Here is a 25,352-nt window from a genome sequence, read left to right as displayed (position 1 = left end):
AGTAACATATTGTAATGATGACATACATAAAAAAAACCAAATACTAATAATCACACATTTTTAAAACATATATAAAAAGATAAGCTAACACATTTAAAACAAGTAATTAATAAAATCACAAATGAAAATTGACATGTAAAGTATATATATATATATATATATATATATATATATATATATATATATATATATATATATATATATATATATATATATATATATATCATTTGGATTGGGATTCTGCTTCCTCTATTTTTTGTGAGAACATATTTGTTTTTTAGACGATATTTTTCGTGTGTAAAATCATCTCACTCTATTTTTGTTTTTTCTGGCTAAAATTAATATTAATATAGCTACAGGATACTCTGCTTGATTCATTGCATTCGTCTTCCAAAGCTATTCATTCCTAGCTTCATCTGCTCAAACGAAACAATGACTGACGAATTGTCCAAGGCGACCGAACTCGGCCTCAAGCTGTCCAAAAGAATCTACTACGGAAACGACGTATCAACCGTTTCAGCGCCGCCACACACGCTGTCGATGATGGCGGAGCCGGAGACTTACCTTCCGAAGGCGGTCATGCTGTACGCGGTGATTTATGACCCTTCAGTTGTTGACAATCCGAATGTTCCCAGCTACCAACCCTACGTTCACGGCAGGTGCGAGCCGCCGGCCTTGATTCCGTTGCACATGCATGGGATGTCGATGAAGGTTGATTGCCACTTGGATATGGCCTTCGTTACAATTAGCGGCTCGTGGCTCGTGCATTGTGTCAGCGCGAGTACGAGATGTAACTGTCGCGTTGCCGTACCGATGGGTGAGCAGGTAATACTGGTGCGCATATTTTCTTGACTTCGTGTGTGTGGTGTTCTTCCGCAGCTCCATTTTCGTCGACATATTGAATATGAACCATGATTTTCATCATCAGTGCTGAATTTTATCGGTTGGCTTTCCATTGATATTGAAGTCCAGTGATTTCTTTAGACGAAGCTACTTGATCTAATTTTTTATAACTGCACTTTTTATTAAGCATTAATTGGCTATCAGGGTTCAGTTCTAGGTGTAGAGGTTGAAACTCCTCTTAAGTCATACTGTACCGAATTGGTTAGTACTATAGAGTTAGAAAAGGTAGCAGACTATAAAGATGGAGTCCTGATAAAAGGCCGGATATACACACTGGAAATACCCCAGGTGATTGCCAGTTTCTCTAAACATTTCGAATTATTTTTCCCAATTTGCAAGTGTCACTGAATTTTTCTTCCTAGGTGGAGGGCGGAACCGAGCTATCCGTGAGAGTCAGTTGGTCCCAGAAGTTGTTGTATCAAGATGGGAAATTTACCCTTACTGTGCCGTTCACTTTTCCTTCCTATGTTGTCCCTGTGATGAAGAAACTACCTAAAAAGGAAAGTATTTTAGTGAATGTAAATTCCGGCGTGGGAACTGAAGTCTCGTGTGAATGTTCTACACATCCTCTGAAGGTACATCATATTAGTCAGGTCACTTTATATTCCGGGGACGAAATTCTAATTTCTTCACCTCTCACAGAGAATAACACACGAAACCAGGAACATAGGATTTTCGTGTGAGAGGGAAGTTTCAACGTGGTCGAGGAATGACTTCAGTTTTTCATACCTTGTAAGATACGAGCCACAGGCTTTGAATTTTTTTTGTATACTCTATTTCGTTATGTTTGCACACAAAACGTTTCCCGGATGGTTCTTCGTGTCTAAAGTAAGAGCTTAGCCAAGCATCCGATTTACTAGCTTTTTCATCTACTTTTCAGGTTTCTTCAAGTGATATAGTATCTGGTGTTCTGTTGCAGTCTCCATCTCTTCATGATTATGATCAGAGAGAGATGTTTTGCTTTTATCTATACCCAGGGGCAATGAAGGTTGGTAAGGAGTCCGCTCAGGCGGATAATTTTTTTTTTCTCTTATTACTAGTGCAAAATTTCCCCTTGTATGCGTAAATCGAATATCTTTCAACTAACGAAAATGATAAATTACATTCTACCGTTGCATTTTGCTAGAATTAAAGACTTTAGACCAGAAGTTATTAATCGTCAAGTTCAATCCTGAAATGGAAGTTAAATAAGTTTTATAAAAATTTCAAGTCATGTTTCCTTTTATTTTCTATATTGCGGCTCTGCTTCGGTTATTTCATAATTAGATAGGAAAGTTTCATGATTCCCTAATCTCATCAGTTGCCAACTTTTACAGGTTTTCAGAAAAGAACTTGTATTTGTAGTTGATATAAGTGCTAGCATGCGGGGAAGTCCACTCGAGAATGTTAAAACAGCACTCTTCGCTGCTCTATCAAAACTTAACCCTGTAGATACTTTCAACATTGTAGCTTTTAATGGAAATTCTTCATCATTTTCCACATCCATGGTATCGGCAACTAAGGAAGTGATTGAAAAAGCTTCTGATTGGATTGGGGTGAATTTTATTGCAGAGGGAAGCACAAACATCTCGACTCCTCTGAACCAGGTTTTTTTAATAAATTAAATAATTCAGTGATCCATGACGTTCTGATTTTATTTTTGATTTGCCCGTATCTTGACCTTCTGCATGCCAGCCAATTTGGGTAATATCTTTAATGTATTAAGTTTAATTAAAAGCAAAATCATGTCGGAACGCACAAATCGGATGATGAATTATGTTTTACCTCTACTAATTTCTGTTCTCTTTTCTCATGTTAGGCAATCAATATGTTCTCCAAAACCAGTGGTGTTCTTCCCATCATTTTCCTCATCACTGATGGATCGGTTGAAGACGAAAAAGATATTTGTGAAACCATGAAATCCCACCTTTTGGAGGGAGGCTTGACAAGTCCACGAATTTGGACATTTGGCATAGGTGACTTGTTAGTCATCCCTTTGTTTGTTTGTCTTCTTTGCACTTGATCTTATTCTGACTGTTTACTGTATTACTATTGACATCGAGTCAGCATTGTGCATTCAGGTTCATATTGCAACCATTATTTCTTGAAAATGCTTGCACAAATTGGAAGGGGTTATTATGATGCTGCCTTTGATGTAGGTTGGTTTCAACGTTCCATTGCATTGCCTTGTGTACAAGCTTCGTTTCTTCATACCATATCCTAGTTCTTTAAAGGATATTCTGATATTTCACTTTATCCAGATTCTGTGAACGTGCTGTTGGAAAGACTAATAAGCAATGCGTCAAAAGTCATACTTGCAGATATAAGCATTGATGCTTCGAAGGATCTCGATTCACTTGAGGTGTGATTAATTATAACAGTGTTACCATACGATCATCATCGGGAGTAAACAAACATTTGTTTGTTCCTGTTTCATAAACCGGAATATCATAATTGAAATCGCAGAGAACAAAATTGCATACTATCAATCTATCATGTCCCTATTTTCAATATATAAATTGCTTCCACACTTACTATGCACTCTAATCTTATTATCTCGAATAATTGCTTTATGCACTTGATTAATCAGAATTTGATTATATAACACGTCTATCCAACGTACTTTACAAAACCCTGACATCTAACTGCTTTTCTCATTGCAGTTTCATCCATTTCATTTTCCAGACCTGTCATCTGGATGTCCATTGTTTGTATCAGGAAGATATTGTGGGAACTTTCCTGACTTTGTTGAAGTTGGCGGGACCTTGGCCGATTTGAGCAGTTTCGTAATACAAACGAAAGTTCAACAGGCAAAAGATATACCTCTTGACAGTGTATGTCTTCAATTTATTGACAATAAGTCACCTTCGTAAAACTCATGAAATTGAAAAATTTTGATAACATATATATATATAGAACTTTAATTCCATTTTCATTTGACTATGTACTTCTAACAGGTATTTGCGAGGAGACAAATTGACGCCCTTACATCTCATGCGTGGTTTACAGGAAGCAAACCTCTAGAGGAAAAGGTTTGCTCTCATGTTCTCAATCTAAAATATAACTAATCTGAATCGAGTTCTAATTTTATTTGTACTCATGAGCTTAAAATAACCCTTAGCTGAAAGCTCTTTAAATGGTTGTTATTGTCGGCTGCAAATCTTGATTAACACTCGATCTCTCCCAATTAAATGATTTTTTTTTTTTACTGGAATTACACTGTACTTGTAGGTGACGAAACTGAGCTTGCATAGCAGGGTTCCTTCCGAGTATACGAGAATCGCTCTGATTGAGACTTACAGTGACAAGATATCTGCCAAGTCAGACACAATACAAAAGGTATATATGTAGAAGCTGATGCTAGTTGGAGATTGGGTCTCCAGACATTCCTCGAACTGATCATAGATAATAAAGTACTGTATATTTATATCCTTTGTTCTAACTAGCACGCTACCTATTTACCACTACCACTTCATACACTTATTTAGTATTTATATTTATTTTTATCAATTACATTTGTCTGTACAATCAGCTAGCTTCGTTTCCTCTGCGCTTGTCTGCCTCATATCAGTATATGCTAATTTCGTTCTAAAGCAACTCCTTTGAAGTACAAGAAGTGAAAGGGATAAATGTTCATATTATCCTTCAAACTGTGACTTTGCAGAAGATTACACTTTTGCGGAGCCTTGGCATTGGCTTCGGTGATCTGGAGGCCACAGCTGAGAACCTGCCTCCTGAAAGTGCTGAACCCAAGTTATACGAAACTCGAGAAATGATATTTAAGGGAGCTTCAGATTGCTGCGGACGGATGCTCCATTGCTGCTGCTGCATGTGTTTCATTCAATGCAGTAATCGACTTTACGACCAGTGTGCCATCGCTCTCACTCAGCTGTGCACCATTCTTGCATGCTGCGGATTCATTGAAGTTTGTTTTGATATCTGCCTTGGTGAGTAGTGGAGTATGAATGTTTAGTAAATTTAATGCGTCTTTCCTTTATTTTTTGTTCTTGGATTTAGGTCAAAACTGGCCTATACTAAATTGAATGTAATGTTTTATTTTGTAAATTACGGATGAATGCTTGGAAATAATTGGAGGTTTTTTTTTTTTTTTTTTTTTTTTTATGACTTCCCATAAATTTTTCCAGTTCTCCCGAGAAGTAAAACGTGTATGCTAAATGATTAAAAATAAAAATTTCATGTATTGTATTTTGTACGTCAAACAAAATTATGTTTTATAGTACGAGATATACAACTGTTTTCCTTGTAAAATTTTGATTTATTTAAAAGAAAATAATAAATTCTTTTGTACCATGTTTTCAAAAAAATTCATAATTTTTTTATGATATATGAGTAAAATACAAAAATTAAAATATTTCTATCTTGATTTTGAAATTTAATATTATCCTAAATTTTAACACGCGAAAATCTCTAGTGAGATGATCTCATGAATTTGTGAGGTGAGTCAACCCTATCGATATTCGCAATAAAAAGTAATACTCTTAGCATAAAAAATAATATTTTTTTAATGAATGACTCAAATAAGAGATCTGTTTCACAAAATACGATTGTAAGATCGTTTCACACAAGTTTTTCTAACATAGATATGAGAAATTCTGGTCAATTTTTGTTTTTATAAAATACTTAAAAAGATTTCGGTGTACAAAATTTTGATTTACCCAAATTTTATTAATGTACACCAACAATAAAAGTATTTTTTTATAATATATTATTTTGTTGATATTATTATTTTTTTTTAAAAAAAAAAACTAAATATATTCACAACAAAGGGCAGGGCAGCGTATGATTAAGCAACCATTTTATCATAAATTCCCATTATCATGGATGACTACAGACGCATCTCTACTTTTGGGTATAAGCCCTTCATATTCTGGCTTGGTACATGCTAGATATTCTTATAGATTTTAGGTTTTCTCAGATCTGATTTCTTCAACCAAAAGTCAATCAAACCTCTCCCGTTTTCCTCACATTCTTGTAGTAGGGTTGTTGCAGGTTTACAAAGTTGACGCTTTTTCGGTATTTTGTTTCCTCTTCTGGGGTGGAGGGCAATTGAAGAAGGCAAATCTGAGCTGCCAATGCAATTTGTTTCATTGAACTTGTTTGATTTTTCGGTTCATTTTTGGAGAATACCGAAAAATTTGAAATCTTGTTTTGCACCACATCGATGTCTTGGGCAGGCCCGGAAGATATTTACCTCTCCACATCTCTTGCCAGCTATCTTGACAGTAAGCTTTTCTTCCGAGTATTAGTTAACTTTTTATGACAGGAATTGGAAGTGGTAAATATGTGCCTTTTGGGTTTTTTCCCTTTTTGTTTTTCCTTTTGTTATGGGCTTTGATTCTTGCATTCTTCTTTGATTTTAGTGTCGTGAGTTCATGTAGTAGTTTTGTATTTTCGAGTTATGTATTAAACTTTTGTTTTGTTTTTACCTGGTTTGATAAGGTTGCGTTCTTGATTGGTATTTGAGATATAATTGTGGTTGAGAATTGGATTTTTTTCGTTTTATTTTATTGAATGTTTTGTTGATTCTTGCATTTTTTTTCCAGATATATACTTTATGCATGGTTCTATTGTTGGCATTTGTTGTCCTGAATTTTTTAGTATTGCTTCGTGTTTTGGTTTTCGATAGTTGTAATCTGCTATGAGCATAATTTTTCTGGAGAAAATAAAGTTAGAGGCTTCCAACCTTATCTGGAGAATCTTAGTTTCTAGATTGAGGGCGCCAACATGTAATTGTGTCTCTGTAGCTTATAGTGCGGGGCTGCTATTTTTCTATGATACGATGAATAGGTTGTTGCTTTGATGAATGCCAAAGGAAATAAAGCTAGTTAGTGGTTGGAAAAATGAAAATTACGTAAATACTATTGGGTTCTCAGTTCTTACCGAATGTAAATAATGTATTTTGTTGGGAAATGATGAGACTATGCATTAAAATTTAATCGTTGTTAGATATCATAGAATTCAAAGATACTTGTTACAATAGAGGTTGGATTTTTTTTTACTCTTTAAATTTAGACATTATTTGAATTGCTGGTCAGCAAGATTATATATGCATAACCTCAAGGGATATATTGAGATGTTGTGCTTATTAATCTTGAAACTTAGCAGTTTCAGAGCTCTTCAGTTTATAGTTCTTTACTTCATTATGGGATATGTTCTGTTTAAACACTCTTGCAAACTGATTCTTACCTCCTGAATTGAAATGCTTGCCTCTTTCCAGAGAAACTTCTTGTATTACTTCGAGATGGGAGGAAACTATTAGGGATTTTTCGTTCCTTTGATCAATTTGGTATTGATTTTGAATTCTTCTTACTTTTTTGTTTTCCATCATACTCCAATATCATATCTCTAACTAATTTTAATATCGTATATGTAGCTAATGCGGTTTTGGAAGGCGCATGTGAGCGTGTTATTGTTGGCGATCTGTATTGTGACATTCCATTAGGTCTGTATGTGATTCGGGGAGAAAATGTTGTGTTAATTGGGGAGCTGGTATGTGATGTGATATACTGAAATTTACTCTCAGACCATTTTGGTTTTCCCCACTGACATAAGGTGGGATATGACTTGTCAGGACCTGGACAAAGAGGAACTTCCTTCACGCATGACTTGTGTTTCACCTGCAGAGATAAGGAGGGTAAGCATACACTCATGGTGTTTATCTTGTCCTTGTTTAACTGTGTTGTTTTGTGAGACATGGAATAAGTTTTTAGCTTGCAACTTTCTTGTCACTTTAGTTTCGAAAAGGTTGGAACTTCAAGTAGGTTTTAATCAGAATAATGGTTCTCTTTTATATCACCTTTTTTTTTTCTCTCTGGTGGTGTTGGGGTAAGATGTGGTATTCAGAGTTCAGACGGAGATTGAGGTTTCAAAGGGAATATTTGTGCTTTGACCTGACCTATCATTTTTCTTTTCTTCTCTTTAATTGTGCACTTCTGAGGTGCTATTGTAATGGCTCTGAGTCCTTTTCCTCTGTTGGACCAGGCAAAGAAAGCAGAAAGGGATTCTTCAGAGCTTAAGGGGATGATGAAACAAAGGATGGATTTTCTTGATATGGATTGAGTTACAAGGCTTCATCTGTACCATGTCATGACGTCTGCAAATATTATCGCGGATGCTCGCCGCAGCTTGGGAGTATCAGTCAGAATGGAGGATCATTTTGCTTGTGTTCTCTTTTATCAGAATTCAACGTTGTGTGTAGCATTTTAGAAAATTTAGTTAAACGATGATTGATATAAAATCTGTGATGGATGGTGGTGGGGTTTTTTTTTTTTTTTTTTGGGGGGGGAGGGGGTGGGGGTGGGGGTGGGGGTGCTCTTCCGTGGTTTTTTTTGGTGTTTTGGAAGGACTGGGATTTTGTTTGTGATTGTGAATGGAGCTTGGTATCTATCTGCTTGGCTGATTTCCAATTGTTCATTGTGTATAAGAAGTGAACCTGTAAGACTTGTCCATTTTATGGTAACTTTTCATTTGCTATTCAAAATGATATTATTTCATTAAATATCAGTGCTCTAAAAATTACGAAAAAAGCGAGGATTAAGCATGAATAAGAGTGAAGGAAAAACCTCGAGTAAAAGCTTGGAAAAAAGGTCAACATAATGTTTGACCGTATTAAGCAATTTTTTAGTATTCTAAAAAAAGTTTTATTTTTATATATTTAATGGTATGAAATTTTAAACAAAAACTTTAAAGACATTTTGTCGTAGCTTGACAAATTAATCTTTAAAAGAACTGAATAATCTAACTGATCAAACAAACGTAACTACGCAACTGAAGATTTTGTTTTGAGATGAACTGAAAAAAGTTATCAACTGAAGTTTTTTTGTGATTGATAGGACACCAGTTGCAACTGATAATATCCAGCTGAATTGATCAGCTGAACAGTTGACTTTCAATCAGTTGGCCTTGTCATCAGTTCAAATATCAGCAAACAGTCTGATAGGTCGTACCAAAGCAGAAGAGTTATATCAGAACAGAACAATTTGAATATCTCGTACTACTGTCAGATAAAGCTACTACGCAGCATCATTAAATGCATTCAAAATGACCGTTGAGATCGAAGACTATATGTAGCTGATCGAATCAGTTGAAGAATGTTGATGACTAAGAACAAGCCAAAACACGAAGCAATCAAACCAATCAATTGTGATACACTCCACGAGCATATTTTAAGTTTAGAGATCAAATTTTTAAGATATACAATCATTGTATTTATCAGTAGCATTCAAACTACAATTTTTAAGTTTTATAATTGTTTAAGAATTGTTAGACTAATAGTTTCAGTTTGGTAGTCTGTAAGGCTAACTGAAGTAGATTATTACAATTTGTTGTAATATATCAAAGTCTTTTAGTGAATCATATCCTTGTGAATTGTGATAGAATGGGTGACGTAGGAGCATTTAAAGTATCCGAACATTTAGAAAAATTCTCATGTTCATTTCAGTTATCAGTTCAGTTTATTTTAGGTATTCAATATAGATTTCATCTTAACAAGTGATATCAGAGCGGTTAATCTTGCTTTAAATACTCTCAAACGCTCAAATTGATACAGAAGATCATGTCTTTTTTCAATAAAATTCTCATATTCTTCAGAGAAGAATTCGACGATTGAAAAATAAGAATGTAAGCTCATTTAGCTGCTTAAGATGATGACATGTGGTATGTCATCACGGATGGACAAATGAAAATCATGAAAGCCAATACTGATGTTGCTTTGACTGATGAAGCACCACACAGAATAGAGAAGCCACGAGATGAGTGGACCTCCGAAAAAAAAAAAGAAGAAGCTAACTTAAACAATGTGGCCAAGGACATCCTGTACAAGAATCCAGACAAGAATACATTTAGCAAGATCAAGATGTGCATACCAGCTAAAGAAATCTGAGAGAAGTTGATTAAGCTATGTGAAAAAACGAGCAAACAAAGGAAAATAAGCTATCAGTTGTCGTTCAGAAGTTTGACAACAACAAAATCAAAGCTGGAGAATCTATGAATGATTTTGATGAAAGAATCAGCGGGATAGTAAATAAACTAAATGCATTTGGAAGAGTGCACTCAAATATTGGACTGAAAGTTAAGCGTAGTCTTCCCAAAGAATAGGATGTTAAGACCATGGCTATTAGGGAATCCAAGGATTGGAACAAGGTGGAATTACATTATCTATTTGCATATCTAAAAGCCTACGAGTTTGAAATTCAGACCAGAGAAGGCGAACCAACTGTTCCACCAGTTACAACTGCTTTAAGTGCAATCGAACTAGAACCATCAGTTTCAACTGAAAAGTCAGCAGAAAATTTAAGCAATGATGTCATGTCATTGTCTGTAAGAAATTTTGAGAAGTTCATGAGAAAGAACCAATGCTCCTATCAAAGAAACTATCCTAGGAGTGAACCCACGGAGGAACTGAATGCATGTTTCAACTATGGAAAAACTAGTCACTTTATTGCTGACTGTCCAAAACCCAAAAAGGATCGTAGGAGATCAGTTGAGAAGGGTAAAAAGCCCTTCGAGAATAGAAAAAGGTTCCGGGATGAAAAGAAGTCATCCAAGAAGAAGCATGAAGCTTTCGTAGCAGAAGAAAACAAGTCAAAGTGGGCTGACTTAGATAGCAAAGCATCAAAAACTGAAAGTTATAGCATCTCAAGTGATGAAGAAGAGGTGAAATGCCACATGGCTGATGATGCTGGGCTGGAGTCCTGCAGTGATTAGGTATTTGATTTTAGCTCAACTAAACTTATTATAGAAGAGCTTATCTCTACACTGCATGAAATAGTAAATGAGTACCACAAACTAGCTATTTCCTTTGAGGAAGCTAAAGCAAAGCAAGATGACCCTTCAACTGACACAGCTGATAGTATTAAATCAGTTGAAAGCTTAAATGTCAAAGAGGAGATTGATGAGCTGAAAGCGAAAGTGGATGAAAGAGATTTGTTGACTCAGCAGGTAAGAGTTGAAAACTCTAAACTGCCTAAAGTAATTGTTGAAACATTTCATGTTCGCAATCTTGATTTTGATGTTAACAAAACCTACTATTTTGTTTTTAATGATTTACTTTAGTGCGCATGAAATTGGAACTGATCAGGCTTCGAACTGATCAGTTAAAAGAGTCAAAACTGAAGCTATCAAGACGTAAACTGAAAACACCACTGATCGACCAAACTGAATCATCTCAACTGACATTTCAAAATAACTGTTCAACTGATTGTCCAGCTGATAGGTGGTTCAACAGAAGACGTTCAGAGAAATTCTGGCCAGCTGATGAAGAGTTCAACTGATGAAGAACCCAGCTGACCTGTAGTGCCCAAATTCAGTACACGTATAACCCATGCATTCATTTAATTATTAAATCATTTAATTAGTTTAAATGAGTTTTATCCATGCATAATTTATGAAAGCTCATTATTTTAAATTATTCATGTCTATGTTGATGCACGTTAAAATGTTTTTCGAGTTTATGTTTCAGGCGATTATTCGAGGCGGGATTGAGGAAAAGACCCGGTGACGATTTTCGGCAATTTAAAAATGTGGTATTTTATTTTAAGTTATGGATGGGGGTATTTTTTTTTACTAATTATTATGTTTTTAGAATTTTAAAGTCCAAATTTAATTAGTAGGTGAATTTTGGGGAATGGAAAACTTTTAAAGTCTAGACCATGTGCCTTTTTAAATTTTATTAGAGGTGGTATTAGAGTAAGAGAGTGTTAGTATTTTTTTTAATTAGTGCTAATTATCAATTAAGCTAAATTATCTCCTAATTAAACACAAAACACACGCACACACACACTCTACACACACTAGAAACGTGAAAGCACATACACACACATTTTTATTTCAAATCTTTTTGAAGAAAAACCTAGGGTTCTCCATTAGAAAGCAGCCGCCCCCTTCCATCGATTTTTCCAGTCATTTTCGGTGGGGTTTATTGCAAGAAAGTCGAGCCGCAAGTCATCCCGGATCAACCTCGCTTCTTTCCCGCGTCGGTGTCGTCGTTACGGTACTTTTAAACGTCAAAAGGCACGTATAATCTGTTCTTGCTGTGTCGATCAAGTCATATATTGTATTGCATTGTTTTTATGCGTAAAAGTTATGTATGATGATAGTAGTTTAAGCGGATCATGAATCGGATCGATTTCGAAGGAAAATTTTTAGATCTGAAACTCGTTTTTACTGTTCATGTCAAAACTGCGATTTTTCTGGTCATATTTTGGGAAAACTTTCAACGGCAAAAACGTAGAAATTTTCGATACCTTCGATTTGATATATGATTCGAAATTTTTGGACGAAAAATGAGTGAGTTATGATATTTTCTGTGCGACTGCGCAAACTGAAATTTTCAGAAAATTATGTTATTGATACGTTTCTTGAAGTTTTAAGTTGCAGGCTTCGTTGGAAATCGACGGGCGATTGTTGCTGCGTACGGGTATGTTAGTAATGATGTTAAGAGTGTTTTTTGAGGTTACGTTTCATGTCGATAGGCACTCGAGCTAACTAGAAGTCGTAGGAAACAGTTTGATGTCAATTGCCATATTTTGGGTCGTGTGTGTCGTAGAGCGAACACTGTTGTCTTGAAACGTTTGTACAATTTGGGTTTTATGTTGCGGTATGCTAGGATGGGTCTCGAGGTGTCGGTGCATGGTCCGTATAACCGAGTCTAGAAGGATGAATATTAGGTGTTCAGAATTTTCGTAAGTTCGCGATTACAGTGGGTGCACGGACCTGTACACGGACCCTGACACGGGGTCCGTGCCTTTGTTCCCTCAGCAATGTCTAGGACCCGAGTGTACACGGACCCTCACACGGACCCAAGCACGGGGTCCGTGCCTCTCCCCTTTCCGAGTACTCCTTTTACAGTATCTACACGGACCCTAACTCGGACCTTTAGACGGGGTCCGTGCCCTTGCTTTTCTACACACACCCCATACAGTGTCTACACGGACCCAAGCCAGGACCCAGACACGGGGTCCGTGTCCTCCTATTTTTGGGATACATTCTTTCATTTACTTAGGAATTGGGTTGAGGTTTTAAGTTAAGGTTTAATATGATGTTTTCATGATCGAGTCATGGGAAATTTTAGAACGTCCTAAGAAATGATCGAACTCGAGAGTAAGTATGATTTCTACGTTAAGTTATGTGAGTTGAGCATACAAGTTTAGGTTAGTATGTTGCAGCAACGGCCCCGATCGAAGTCCAACGAATCCCTCAACGCCAAGTAAGTATGTATGACGTGCAATAAAATATTTTAAGTTTTCGAGGTATGCTAAATGTCTTGTGACCAAATTATGTTAGGATTGGAAAGCGTTAAATTATGAACGGGGACCAATCCGCCCGTTAAATTATGAACGGGTTAGATCGTGGTTGTGAAGCGTTAAATTATGAACGTGGATCAACTGGCCTGTTAAATTATGAACAGGGATCTCATGTATGTGGCAGTGGATACGCCCCTGTCAGCCCAGTACTGTGGTTTGTCTGATCAGACGTTTATTATGTATGGGTCACTTGCTTTGAAACATCCTCTACGCAAATGATGAAGTTATGTATGTTAAAGTATGTTCAAGTATGCAGCATGTTTATGAAAGGTTAAGTTATGGCACGTCGTAGTATGTATGTACGTATGTTCAAGTTTTAATGCGCAAGTTCAAGTTTCAAATTATGTATGTCCTATTTTAAAGTTGCATGCGACCTTAATATGTAGTACTCGTTATTCCAGTTTATACGTGTTGAGTCTTTAGACTCACTAGACTTGATCGATGCAGGTGACTATGTTGAGGAGACAGGAGGTGATGACCAAGGGGCAGGCTTGGGCTGAGTGGCAGGCTAAACCCGAGGACCGCAAGTTTATGTTTATGCAAATTTTTAAAATACTCTGATGTTTTGATTTGAACGTGAGACGTTTTGAGACAGTTTATTTTAGCAAAATTTTATTGATGACGGATGATGGTGAGATTTATTTTTATGAATGTTGAGTGACGACCGTATGAATGTTTTATTTAAGAAAATTTTTAATTCTTCCGCAAATTTTAAGTAGTGTAGAATACGGTTCGTTACAGTTGGTATCAGAGCGGTGTTCTTGTAAAGGGTTACGCCTACTGCCAGTCGCAAGAAGCTCTCGAAGTCACACCTCAAGTCTGTAAGTTTTAAAGTTTTGCATTATGTCATGTAGTAAGCACTAAGTCAGGATTTCAGCATGGATATGTTTTCAGTTCAAAGTACGTGCATCTTCTGTTATTGGTATTATAATCATGCATGTTGGGTTTACGTGTTGGGTAAATTATTGGAACAGTATGCCTCCGAGACGTATGGTTAACCAGGAAGCTAGGACTGAGGACATGGAGCACCGGGAGGAGGAAAGAGCCAATCCTCCGCCACCACCACCTCCCGACATGCAGGCACAGATGCTTGCAGGCATGACGCAGTTCTTCGCACAGTTTGCGGGGAACCAGGCTGCAGCAGCAGGCGCAGGGGCAAGGCCCCAACCAGAGGCCGTTTATGAGAGATTCCGGAGGATGAGTCCGAAGGAGTTTTCGGGTACCACTGACCCGATGATAGCTGAGGGGTGGATCAAATCCATCGAAGTGATTTTCGACTTTATGGAACTGACCGACGCAGATAGGGTCAGATGTGCCACGTTCCTTCTGACAGGGGATGCCAGATTGTGGTGGGAGAGTGCATCTGTGGCAGTCAACTTGCAGGTACTGCCATGGAATGGTTTCAAGGAGGTCTTTTACTCCAAGTACTTCACTGAGGAAGTACGAACCAGACTCACCAACGAGTTTATGACGCTGCGACAGGGAGACAGTAGCGTGGCGGAATTTGTGAGGAAGTTTGAAAGGGGGTGTCACTTCGTGCCCCTTATTGCGAATGATGCACCGGCAAAACTGAGACATTTCCTGAATGGTTTGCGGCCGATCTTACGCCGCGACGTCCGAGTAGCTGGTCCCACTTCTTATGCAGTCGCCGTGTCCCGAGCTTTGGCAGCAGAACAGGACCAGCGAGATATTGAGGCTGACAGGCAGGGCAAGAGGCCCTATCAGGCTCCACCGCAGCCTCACCATCCGCAGCAGAATCAGCGACCCCACTTTAAGAAACCGTATCAGGGGCCGCCAGCGAAGAAGCCTTATCATGGACCACCAAAGGGCAAGGGTCCAGTTCAGCAGCAAGGGGCGCCTCAGAAGCCCGTTGCCTTCCCCGTGTGTCCTAAATGCAATCGTCAGCACCCGGGACAGTGCTTGTATGGATCAGGCAGGTGCTTCAAGTGTGGAGCTACAGATCATATGCTGAAGGAGTGCCCGCAGTGGAAACAGCCAACCCAGGGCAGGGTATTCGCCATGCATGCACAGGAGGCGGACCCAGACACTACTTTACTTACCGGTAAACTTTTCTACCTAAGTTCAGTACTATTTAATTTGTATGTGGAATTTTACTTGGGATAAGTAGGATGCTAGTGTTGTTTGAGTATATTTGGGTTACTACCTTGTTAGTGTCTTTGAATATAAGTTGTGTTGTGCTAACGTATCTCAGGGAATATTTTCATAAAGAGATTAGCTACAACTGCGTTGATAAACTCAGGAGCCACCCACTCCTTCATATCAGAGACGTTTGCCAATCATTTAGACCTCAAGTCCATCGGCCTAGACGTGAATTTTTCGGTAGTAGTCCCATCAGGGGAAGAGCTGTTAGCTACCAGTGTGGTCAGAGATATCGACCTAGAACTGCATGGCCACCTAGTGTATGCAGATTTAATCATATTGCCGATGCCAGAATTCGACGTTATCTTGGGCATGGACTGGCTGACTAAGAATAGAGTTCTGATAGATTTTCAGAAGAGGTCAGTTTTAGTTAGACCGCCGGGCATGGAGCAATTTCTTTTTGAGCCAGCCAGATGGAGAAACTTTCCTCGCATGATTTCATGCATGCAGGCGAGGAGTTTGATCTCCAAGGGATGTCAGGCCTTTTTGGCTAGCATTATTTCAGCGCCTGACGTGTCCACTCCATCCTTATCAGAGGTGCCAGTAGTCAAAGAATTTCCAGACGTCTTTCCTGATGACGTCACCGGTCTTCCACCAGAGAGAGAGGTAGAGTTTGCAATCGATCTCGTGCCAGGCACAGCGCCAATCTCCAAGGCGCCATACAGATTAGCTCCAGCTGAGATGTTAGAGCTCAAACAGCAGATTCAGGAGCTCCTCGACAAAGGGTTTATCCGCCCTAGTTTCTCACCGTGGGGCGCACCAGTGCTTTTTGTGAAAAAGAAGGATGGAAGCATGAGACTGTGCATCGATTACCGTGAGCTGAACAAGGTAACGATCAAGAACAAATACCCTTTGCCTAGAATCGAAGACTTGTTCGATCAATTGCAGGGAGCCACCGTGTTCTCTAAGATAGATCTTCGATCAGGGTACCATCAGCTGAAAGTGAAGGATGCAGATGTCCATAAGACAGCTTTCAGGACCAGATACGGGCATTACGAGTTCTTAGTAATGCCGTTTGGATTGACCAATGCTCCAGCAATTTTCATGGACCTCATGAACCGAGTATTTCAGCCGTTCCTCGATCAATTCGTCATAGTATTTATTGACGACATTCTTATTTACTCGAAGAGCCATGAGGAGCACAACCAGCATTTGAGGACAGTTTTGCAGACCTTGCAGAGTCGCAAGTTATTTGCGAAGTTCAGTAAGTGTGAATTTTGGCTGCAGAAAGTTGCATTTTTGGGGCATATAGTATCCAGCAATGGTATTGAGGTGGACCCATCGAAGGTGGCAGCTGTTAAAGAATGGGTTGAGCCAAAGAACGCATCTGAAATCCGCAGCTTTTTGGGTTTAGCAGGCTACTACCGTAAGTTTATTAAGGGATTTTCGTCCATAGCAGTGCCGCTCACCTCACTAACCAGGAAAAATGCAAAGTTTGTGTGGAGCGAGGAATGCCAGAAGAGCTTCGACACCTTGAAGCAAGCTCTTATTTCAGCGCCAGTGCTAGCCATGCCGACAGGGCAAGGCGAGTTTGTGCTTTATACCGATGCATCTAAGCTCGGATTAGGCGCAGTGTTGATGCAACAAGGTCGGGTCATAGCTTATGCTTCCAGACAGTTAAAGGTGCATGAGAAGAACTACCCGACTCACGATCTTGAATTAGCCGCCGTTGTCTTTGCATTGAAGATTTGGAGACATTACTTATACGGCGAGAAATGTCAGATCTTCACCGACCACAAGAGTCTCAAATACTTCTTCACGCAGAAAGAGCTGAATATGAGACAGAGAAGGTGGTTAGAACTTGTGAAAGATTACGACTGCGAGATTAGCTACCATCCGGGAAAAGCTAATGTTGTCGCAGACGCCTTGAGCAGAAAAGTGGCAGGGGTAGCTCAGTTGACAGCTCAGAGACCACTACAGTCGGAGATTCAGAAGTTTGGTCTAGAGATTTATCGTGATGGCAAGGCTCCTAGGCTGTCTAATCTGACAGTCAAATCTGATTTGCTAGACCGAATCCGAGCATGTCAGTCTACAGATGAGCAGTTACAGAAATGGAGACTGAAAGACGAAGCCAAGGGCAGTGTGCTGTACACAGTTTCAGACGGCATTGTGCGATACAGAGGTAGAATGTGGGTGCCTAGTGTTGGTTCGATCAGACAGGATATTTTGACAGAGGCACACGCATCTCCGTATTCCATTCACCCAGGAGGCACCAAGATGTACAAAGACCTTCAGTTATTGTATTGGTGGCCAGAGATGAAGCGAGACATCCGTAGGTTTGTGTCAGAATGTCTCACTTGTCAGCAAGTAAAAGCTGAACATCAGAGACCAGCAGGGTTGGTAAAGTCACTCCCCATCCCCGAGTGGAAGTGGGAGAACATTACTATGGATTTTGTGGTTGGATTACCGAGGTCAGTCAGAGGATCGAACTCCATTTGGGTTATAGTGGACCGACTCACTAAGTCAGCGCATTTTCTGCCAGTGAAGACGACTTTCTCCATGACGCAGTATGCGGATCTTTATATCCAGGAGATCGTCCGGTTGCATGGTTTCCCAGTCTCTATTGTGTCCGACAGGGACCCGAGGTTTACATCGTCCTTCTGGAAGAGCTTACATGCAGCCATGGGGACGAAGTTACTGTTCAGTACAGCTTTTCACCCGCAGACAGATGGCCAGTCTGAGCGAGTGATTCAGGTTTTAGAGGACTTGCTAAGAGCTTGCATGATTGACTTCCAAGGAAATTGGGAGTCTAGACTACCTCTAGTGGAATTCACATACAACAACAGCTTCCAAGCATCTATTGGTATGGCTCCCTATGAAGCGTTGTATGGTCGGAAGTGCAGATCACCAGTTCATTGGGATGAAGTTGGTGAGAGGACAGAACTTGGCCCAGAAATAGTTCAGCAGACTGCAGACGTGGTGGTCAAGATTCGTGACAGAATGAAGACCGCCCAGAGCCGGCAGAAGAGCTATGCCGATAAGAGAAGAAGAGACCTCGAGTTTGCCGTTGGGGATCACGTCTTCGTCAAGATAGCGCCCATGAAGGGTGTTATGAGATTTGGAAAGAGAGGCAAGTTGAGTCCGAGGTTTATTGGACCGTTCGAGATTCTTGATAGAGTTGGGACATTAGCCTATCGTGTAGCCCTTCCGCCGAATCTGGCCGGGGTACACAATGTGTTCCATGTCTCGATGCTGAGAAAATATTTGGCTAATCCTTCTCATGTTCTAAGTTATGAGCCGCTGCAGTTGACTCCAGACCTGTCTTACGAGGAGAAACCAGTCCAAATCCTAGACAGACAGGAGCGCAGACTTCGGAACAAGACGACTAAGTTGGTCAAAGTCCAATGGCTGAATCAATCGGTGGAAGAAGCCACTTGGGAGTCAGAGGCCGACATGAGACTTCGCTACCCGGAGTTGTTCGGTAAGACTTAATTTCGAGGACGAAATTTTTATAAGTGGGGGAGGAACTGTAGTGCCCAAATTCAGTACACGTATAACCCATGCATTCATTTAATTATTAAATCATTTAATTAGTTTAAATGAGTTTTATCCATGCATAATTTATGAAAGCTCATTATTTTAAATTATTCATGTCTATGTTGATGCACGTTAAAATGTTTTTCGAGTTTATGTTTCAGGCGATTATTCGAGGCGGGATTGAGGAAAAGACCCGGTGACGATTTTCGGCAATTTAAAAATGTGGTATTTTATTTTAAGTTATGGATGGGGGTATTTTTTTTTACTAATTATTATGTTTTTAGAATTTTAAAGTCCAAATTTAATTAGTAGGTGAATTTTGGGGAATGGAAAACTTTTAAAGTCTAGACCATGTGCCTTTTTAAATTTTATTAGAGGTGGTATTAGAGTAAGAGAGTGTTAGTATTTTTTTTAATTAGTGCTAATTATCAATTAAGCTAAATTATCTCCTAATTAAACACAAAACACACGCACACACACACTCTACACACACTAGAAACGTGAAAGCACATACACACACATTTTTATTTCAAATCTTTTTGAAGAAAAACCTAGGGTTCTCCATTAGAAAGCAGCCGCCCCCTTCCATCGATTTTTCCAGTCATTTTCGGTGGGGTTTATTGCAAGAAAGTCGAGCCGCAAGTCATCCCGGATCAACCTCGCTTCTTTCCCGCGTCGGTGTCGTCGTTACGGTACTTTTAAACGTCAAAAGGCACGTATAATCTGTTCTTGCTGTGTCGATCAAGTCATATATTGTATTGCATTGTTTTTATGCGTAAAAGTTATGTATGATGATAGTAGTTTAAGCGGATCATGAATCGGATCGATTTCGAAGGAAAATTTTTAGATCTGAAACTCGTTTTTACTGTTCATGTCAAAACTGCGATTTTTCTGGTCATATTTTGGGAAAACTTTCAACGGCAAAAACGTAGAAATTTTCGATACCTTCGATTTGATATATGATTCGAAATTTTTGGACGAAAAATGAGTGAGTTATGATATTTTCCGTGCGACTGCGCAAACTGAAATTTTCAGAAAATTATGTTATTGATACGTTTCTTGAAGTTTTAAGTTGCAGGCTTCGTTGGAAATCGACGGGCGATTGTTGCTGCGTACGGGTATGTTAGTAATGATGTTAAGAGTGTTTTTTGAGGTTACGTTTCATGTCGATAGGCACTCGAGCTAACTAGAAGTCGTAGGAAACAGTTTGATGTCAATTGCCATATTTTGGGTCGTGTGTGTCGTAGAGCGAACACTGTTGTCTTGAAACGTTTGTACAATTTGGGTTTTATGTTGCGGTATGCTAGGATGAGTCTCGAGGTGTCGGTGCATGGTCCGTATAACCGAGTCTAGAAGGATGAATATTAGGTGTTCAGAATTTTCGTAAGTTCGCGATTACAGTGGGTGCACGGACCTGTACACGGACCCTGACACGGGGTCCGTGCCTTTGTTCCCTCAGCAATGTCTAGGACCCGAGTGTACACGGACCCTCACACGGACCCAAGCACGGGGTCCGTGCCTCTCCCCTTTCCGAGTACTCCTTTTACAGTATCTACACGGACCCTAACTCGGACCTTTAGACGGGGTCCGTGCCCTTGCTTTTCTACACACACCCCATACAGTGTCTACACGGACCCAAGCCAGGACCCAGACACGGGGTCCGTGTCCTCCTATTTTTGGGATACATTCTTTCATTTACTTAGGAATTGGGTTGAGGTTTTAAGTTAAGGTTTAATATGATGTTTTCATGATCGAGTCATGGGAAATTTTAGAACGTCCTAAGAAATGATCGAACTCGAGAGTAAGTATGATTTCTACGTTAAGTTATGTGAGTTGAGCATACAAGTTTAGGTTAGTATGTTGCAGCAACGGCCCCGATCGAAGTCCAACGAATCCCTCAACGCCAAGTAAGTATGTATGACGTGCAATAAAATATTTTAAGTTTTCGAGGTATGCTAAATGTCTTGTGACCAAATTATGTTAGGATTGGAAAGCGTTAAATTATGAACGGGGACCAATCCGCCCGTTAAATTATGAACGGGTTAGATCGTGGTTGTGAAGCGTTAAATTATGAACGTGGATCAACTGGCCTGTTAAATTATGAACAGGGATCTCATGTATGTGGCAGTGGATACGCCCCTGTCAGCCCAGTACTGTGGTTTGTCTGATCAGACGTTTATTATGTATGGGTCACTTGCTTTGAAACATCCTCTACGCAAATGATGAAGTTATGTATGTTAAAGTATGTTCAAGTATGCAGCATGTTTATGAAAGGTTAAGTTATGGCACGTCGTAGTATGTATGTACGTATGTTCAAGTTTTAATGCGCAAGTTCAAGTTTCAAATTATGTATGTCCTATTTTAAAGTTGCATGCGACCTTAATATGTAGTACTCGTTATTCCAGTTTATACGTGTTGAGTCTTTAGACTCACTAGACTTGATCGATGCAGGTGACTATGTTGAGGAGACAGGAGGTGATGACCAAGGGGCAGGCTTGGGCTGAGTGGCAGGCTAAACCCGAGGACCGCAAGTTTATGTTTATGCAAATTTTTAAAATACTCTGATGTTTTGATTTGAACGTGAGACGTTTTGAGACAGTTTATTTTAGCAAAATTTTATTGATGACGGATGATGGTGAGATTTATTTTTATGAATGTTGAGTGACGACCGTATGAATGTTTTATTTAAGAAAATTTTTAATTCTTCCGCAAATTTTAAGTAGTGTAGAATACGGTTCGTTACATGACCAGTTCAATTGATAGAGTGAAATCAGTTAGCACAACTGAGGATCAGTTCAGATGACTAGTTAGGAATATCAGTTAGGAATCAATCTGTTGCAGACTAAGACAAGCTTATCTAAGTGGATTCCAGCTACGCACAAAGATACAAAAGCATCTGTACAATCAAAGGTACAATAATGGACGTTGCAGCAAATATTAAAGCCCAGAGATTCTTGGAGGCATGTCAGAAAAGTCAAGACACATATACCAAGGAAGACATTCAAAGCTGAAACAATCACGTGTGATGAGTTTTGAAGTACGGTCTCAATGCCTCTATAAATACAAGTTCAAGACCATCAGCAAAAAGGGAACATACAAGAGTTTGTGAAGATATAAAGGAAGGGCACGCCTATATACTTATCAGCTTTCAAGAAGCAATTTTTCCAGAGGGAATACTCATGCTACCATCTTACACGAAGGAATTACTGAAATTTTTTGGCATGGAAACATGTTCAGCTGCATCCACTCCCATGAGTTCATCAGTTAAACTAGACAAAGATGAAGGGGGAATATCAACTGAGATGTCACTACACAGAGTCATAACTGATGTTGGAGAAAAGCTGAAACTAACAGCGGTCCTAGCTCCTCTTACAACAGTTGTTCGTCCCGGTTTGGCAATAGAATTGACTCATACTCTAATTGATCCGAAGGGCAAGGAAAAATGATTGAGGAACCAAAACCCAGCAATACCATTCAGACCCAAACTAGTCTTATTATGCACTCTATTAATGAGCATGCTGAATTGAAGCTGGAATGCTACAACGAATGGGCGAACTTCCGAACAGTCACCCTCTCCAAGAAGTTGAGGAAGAAGAATGTTTTGAAGAAGTTCATCTCTTTGGAATCAGCTGTTATGAAGGATGTCAAAGTCACTACAGTCTCCCAAGCCATGGAGGGAAGATCATACATCTTCGATCTAATGAGAATCGAAAGGTTGGTTGTGGTGACAGCTGAACTGAAATCAAACTATGATCCAGCTGGTCCTACCGCTTATGAAGACATAGTAGTTTTTCAACAACTGGACTCTGATCTCATCTTCCTTCAGATGAGAGTGAAGAATTGAGAGATGGAACAACAATTGCATGTTCCAGTAAAGGCCAGTGCTTCACAATCATCTTTGGAGGACTCTCCAACTGAACCAGCATAGGAGCAGTAGATGGCTCCAATTGAAGGAGAGTCAGTTGTGGTTTAACTAGTTGAACTAGTTTCAGAAGTCTCTCCTCCACTCTCCACCGATGAACTACCCTCCTCATTTACTGCATTGATTATCCTACCAATCTCAGAACCAACAGTGCAACCATCTACATTTTCCGAAGAAGTTCTGACACTGGCAAATGTAGATGATCTGTTACAATCAGTTGCCGAGGATATTCAAATGGAGTTCAAAGATGACTCCGCTGCTGATGACGTTGTTGAACCTATTGAAGATCAAGTTATGATAACAACAACATAGGCAGATGTACAAACTGAAGCTGTTCAGTTACCAACTGAAAAAATATTTCCTTCAGTCCAGGAACCAATAGCTGCAACTACTTTGCCATCAATCGATCAGTTGCTTCCTGAGATTTTCTTTATGACAGATGTCACTTTTCAGTTATTTGCTACTCAAAAGAATGTCAAGGCATCCAGCTCTTTACTAATCATTAGGATCAGCCTCAGAGTGAGTCAATTCAACAAGCGACAGTAGAAGTATTTGCAGCTGATATTGATCAAGAAGTTGCCCCAGGTCAGCTTGCTATGGTGGAATTCTCTCAGAAAGGGAAAAAGGAAAAAAAAAAAGTTCCTACTAAAGCACTATCCCCTGAATTTCCACTAGAAGCTAATATAATGCTAGAAACCATTTTTCAAAACTGAACAACCTTGATTCAAAAATCAGTCAAATCAAATCTACTTAGTTTCTGCACTCTTTAAGTCTGGACACTTTAAAAGAACATACCACGAAGGACTTAAAAAAACTGACCAAGGATTGAATTGCTCTTTTTGACTCAGTTGAAAAGATTAAAAGATAATCATTTACAATTCTAATTTTGTTCTCCTCACAAGACCAACTCAGAAATCGGATTGATTTTGTTCATACCAATCTGTCCAAAAATATTGATATAATATAGAATCAACTGGTTGAGGTATATGCTTAACTTAGTTCAACATTCCTTTCTTCACAAGAGTGACGTGTACTAACAAAAAAGAGAAAGAACAGAAATCATAGGCAGCAGAAGCAAGAAAGAAGAGAACTGAACCGACAAGCCAACTGATAAAGGACCAGCTGAGAAAAAGTCGGAGAAATAATTTCTAAGTGTCCTAAATCAGTTGATCAGTCTAGAGGCTTAATTTTTATTTGAAATGTTTGTACGAATTTGTACTTCTCTTTCAAATCAATTAAAAAAATTATATTGTTGAATATGTACGAATCTGTACATTATTTTATCTACAATAAATTTTATTCTCTATTATTTAGTTCAAGAAATCTAAATTTTTTCAAACACCAAAAATGGATAAATTTTTGGAATATTATAGATTTCAGAGTTTGACAAATTAATCCTTAAAGGAACTGAAGAATCTAACTGATCGAACAAATGCAATTGAAGACTTCGTTTTGAGCTGAACTGAAAAACCTTATCAACTGAAGATTTCATAACTGATAGGACATCAATTACAACTGATAATTCCCAATTGAACTGATTGACTGATTTGTTGACTTCCAATCAGTTGGGCTCATCATCAATTATAAGTTCATCAGACAGTCTGACAGATCGTACCAAAGAAGAACAGATGTATCAGAACAGAACAGAACAATCTCAATACCTCGTACTACTGTCAGATAAAGCTACTACACGACAATTCAACAAATATTTGTCATTAAATGATCATTAAATGCATTCAATATGACCATTGAGATCGAAGACAATATATAGTTGATCGAATCAGTTGAAGAAGGTCAGTGACTAAGAATAAGCGAACACACGAAGCAGTCAAACCAATCAATTGTGATACACTCCACGAGCATATTCTCAAGTTTAGAGATCACATTTTTAAGCTCTAAAATCATCATATTTATCAGTAGCATTCAGCTATAAATTAGAGCATCTTTCAGTTTCATAACTGCTTAAGAATTGTTAGACTAATAGTTTCAATTTGGCAGTATATAAGACCAACTGAAGTGGATTATTACAATTTGTTGTAATATATCAAATTCTTTTAATAAAATTCTATCTCCCTGATAGAAGGAGTGACATAGGGGCATTTGAATTCTCCGAACATCAAGAAAAATTCTCGTGTACATTTCAGTATCAGTTCGTTTATTTTAAGTATTGAATCTATATTTCAGCCTTATTCTGCACTTATTTTAGTTGACTGATATATATTGATATACAAGATTTTAGGATCAGTTCCTCAAAGAACTGATTCACATTTCAGAAAAGAATTCAAAAAGCCAATGTGTTCATTCAACCTCCCTTTTAAACACTTTAGTCATCCTAACCGGTCATGTCTTTTGATGGTTATTTTTTATAGTAAACAATTTCAAAAATTTAAAAATGAATTTTTTTTATTTTGTATATTTATGTGTTTTTTGATATAATAATTGACATGACATAATTAAAATTATAATAAAATAAATTCATTTAAGTTTACAAAGCTTTGAAACATGACCTCGCCACTTTCTTGTTAAATGGTGATCGATAAGAACTAAGTGGGGTGTATTCAAGCCAGAGTTTTGATGACTTTTAATGA

At 38.6% G+C, this 25,352-nt stretch overlaps 2 protein-coding genes across 3 annotated transcripts; both read left to right on the top strand.

Annotated features, from left to right (window-relative positions):
• The first annotated feature begins 342 nt into the window (after positions 1–342).
• Positions 343–4,971, top strand: LOC140819537 (uncharacterized). The gene is made up of 13 exons (XM_073179673.1): positions 343–825; positions 1,048–1,191; positions 1,266–1,478; positions 1,546–1,635; positions 1,784–1,891; positions 2,220–2,489; positions 2,702–2,858; positions 2,964–3,041; positions 3,144–3,244; positions 3,546–3,716; positions 3,840–3,914; positions 4,114–4,221; positions 4,547–4,971. Exons 1-13 carry the CDS (start codon positions 433–435, stop codon positions 4,835–4,837), a joined length of 2,199 nt encoding a protein of 732 aa, XP_073035774.1. The 5' UTR covers positions 343–432; the 3' UTR covers positions 4,838–4,971.
• A 740-nt stretch (positions 4,972–5,711) lies between these two features.
• Positions 5,712–7,963, top strand: LOC140820035 (sm-like protein LSM1B). 2 transcript variants are annotated; one of them, XM_073180333.1, is made up of 5 exons: positions 5,717–6,125; positions 7,121–7,189; positions 7,277–7,392; positions 7,475–7,537; positions 7,885–7,963. In XM_073180333.1, exons 1-5 carry the CDS (start codon positions 6,065–6,067, stop codon positions 7,960–7,962), a joined length of 387 nt encoding a protein of 128 aa, XP_073036434.1. In that variant the 5' UTR covers positions 5,717–6,064; the 3' UTR covers position 7,963. The 2 variants fall into 2 exon arrangements, with proteins under 2 accessions (XP_073036435.1, XP_073036434.1); XM_073180334.1 differs by lacking the exon at positions 7,121–7,189 and having other exon boundaries at positions 5,712–6,125.
• The last annotated feature ends 17,389 nt before the right edge of the window (positions 7,964–25,352 follow it).

Source organism: Primulina eburnea, chromosome 18 (assembly GCF_022965805.1).
Source record: "Primulina eburnea isolate SZY01 chromosome 18, ASM2296580v1, whole genome shotgun sequence".
NCBI classification, from domain to species: Eukaryota; Viridiplantae; Streptophyta; class Magnoliopsida; order Lamiales; family Gesneriaceae; genus Primulina; species Primulina eburnea.
This window is presented reverse-complemented; position numbering and strand designations above follow the sequence as displayed.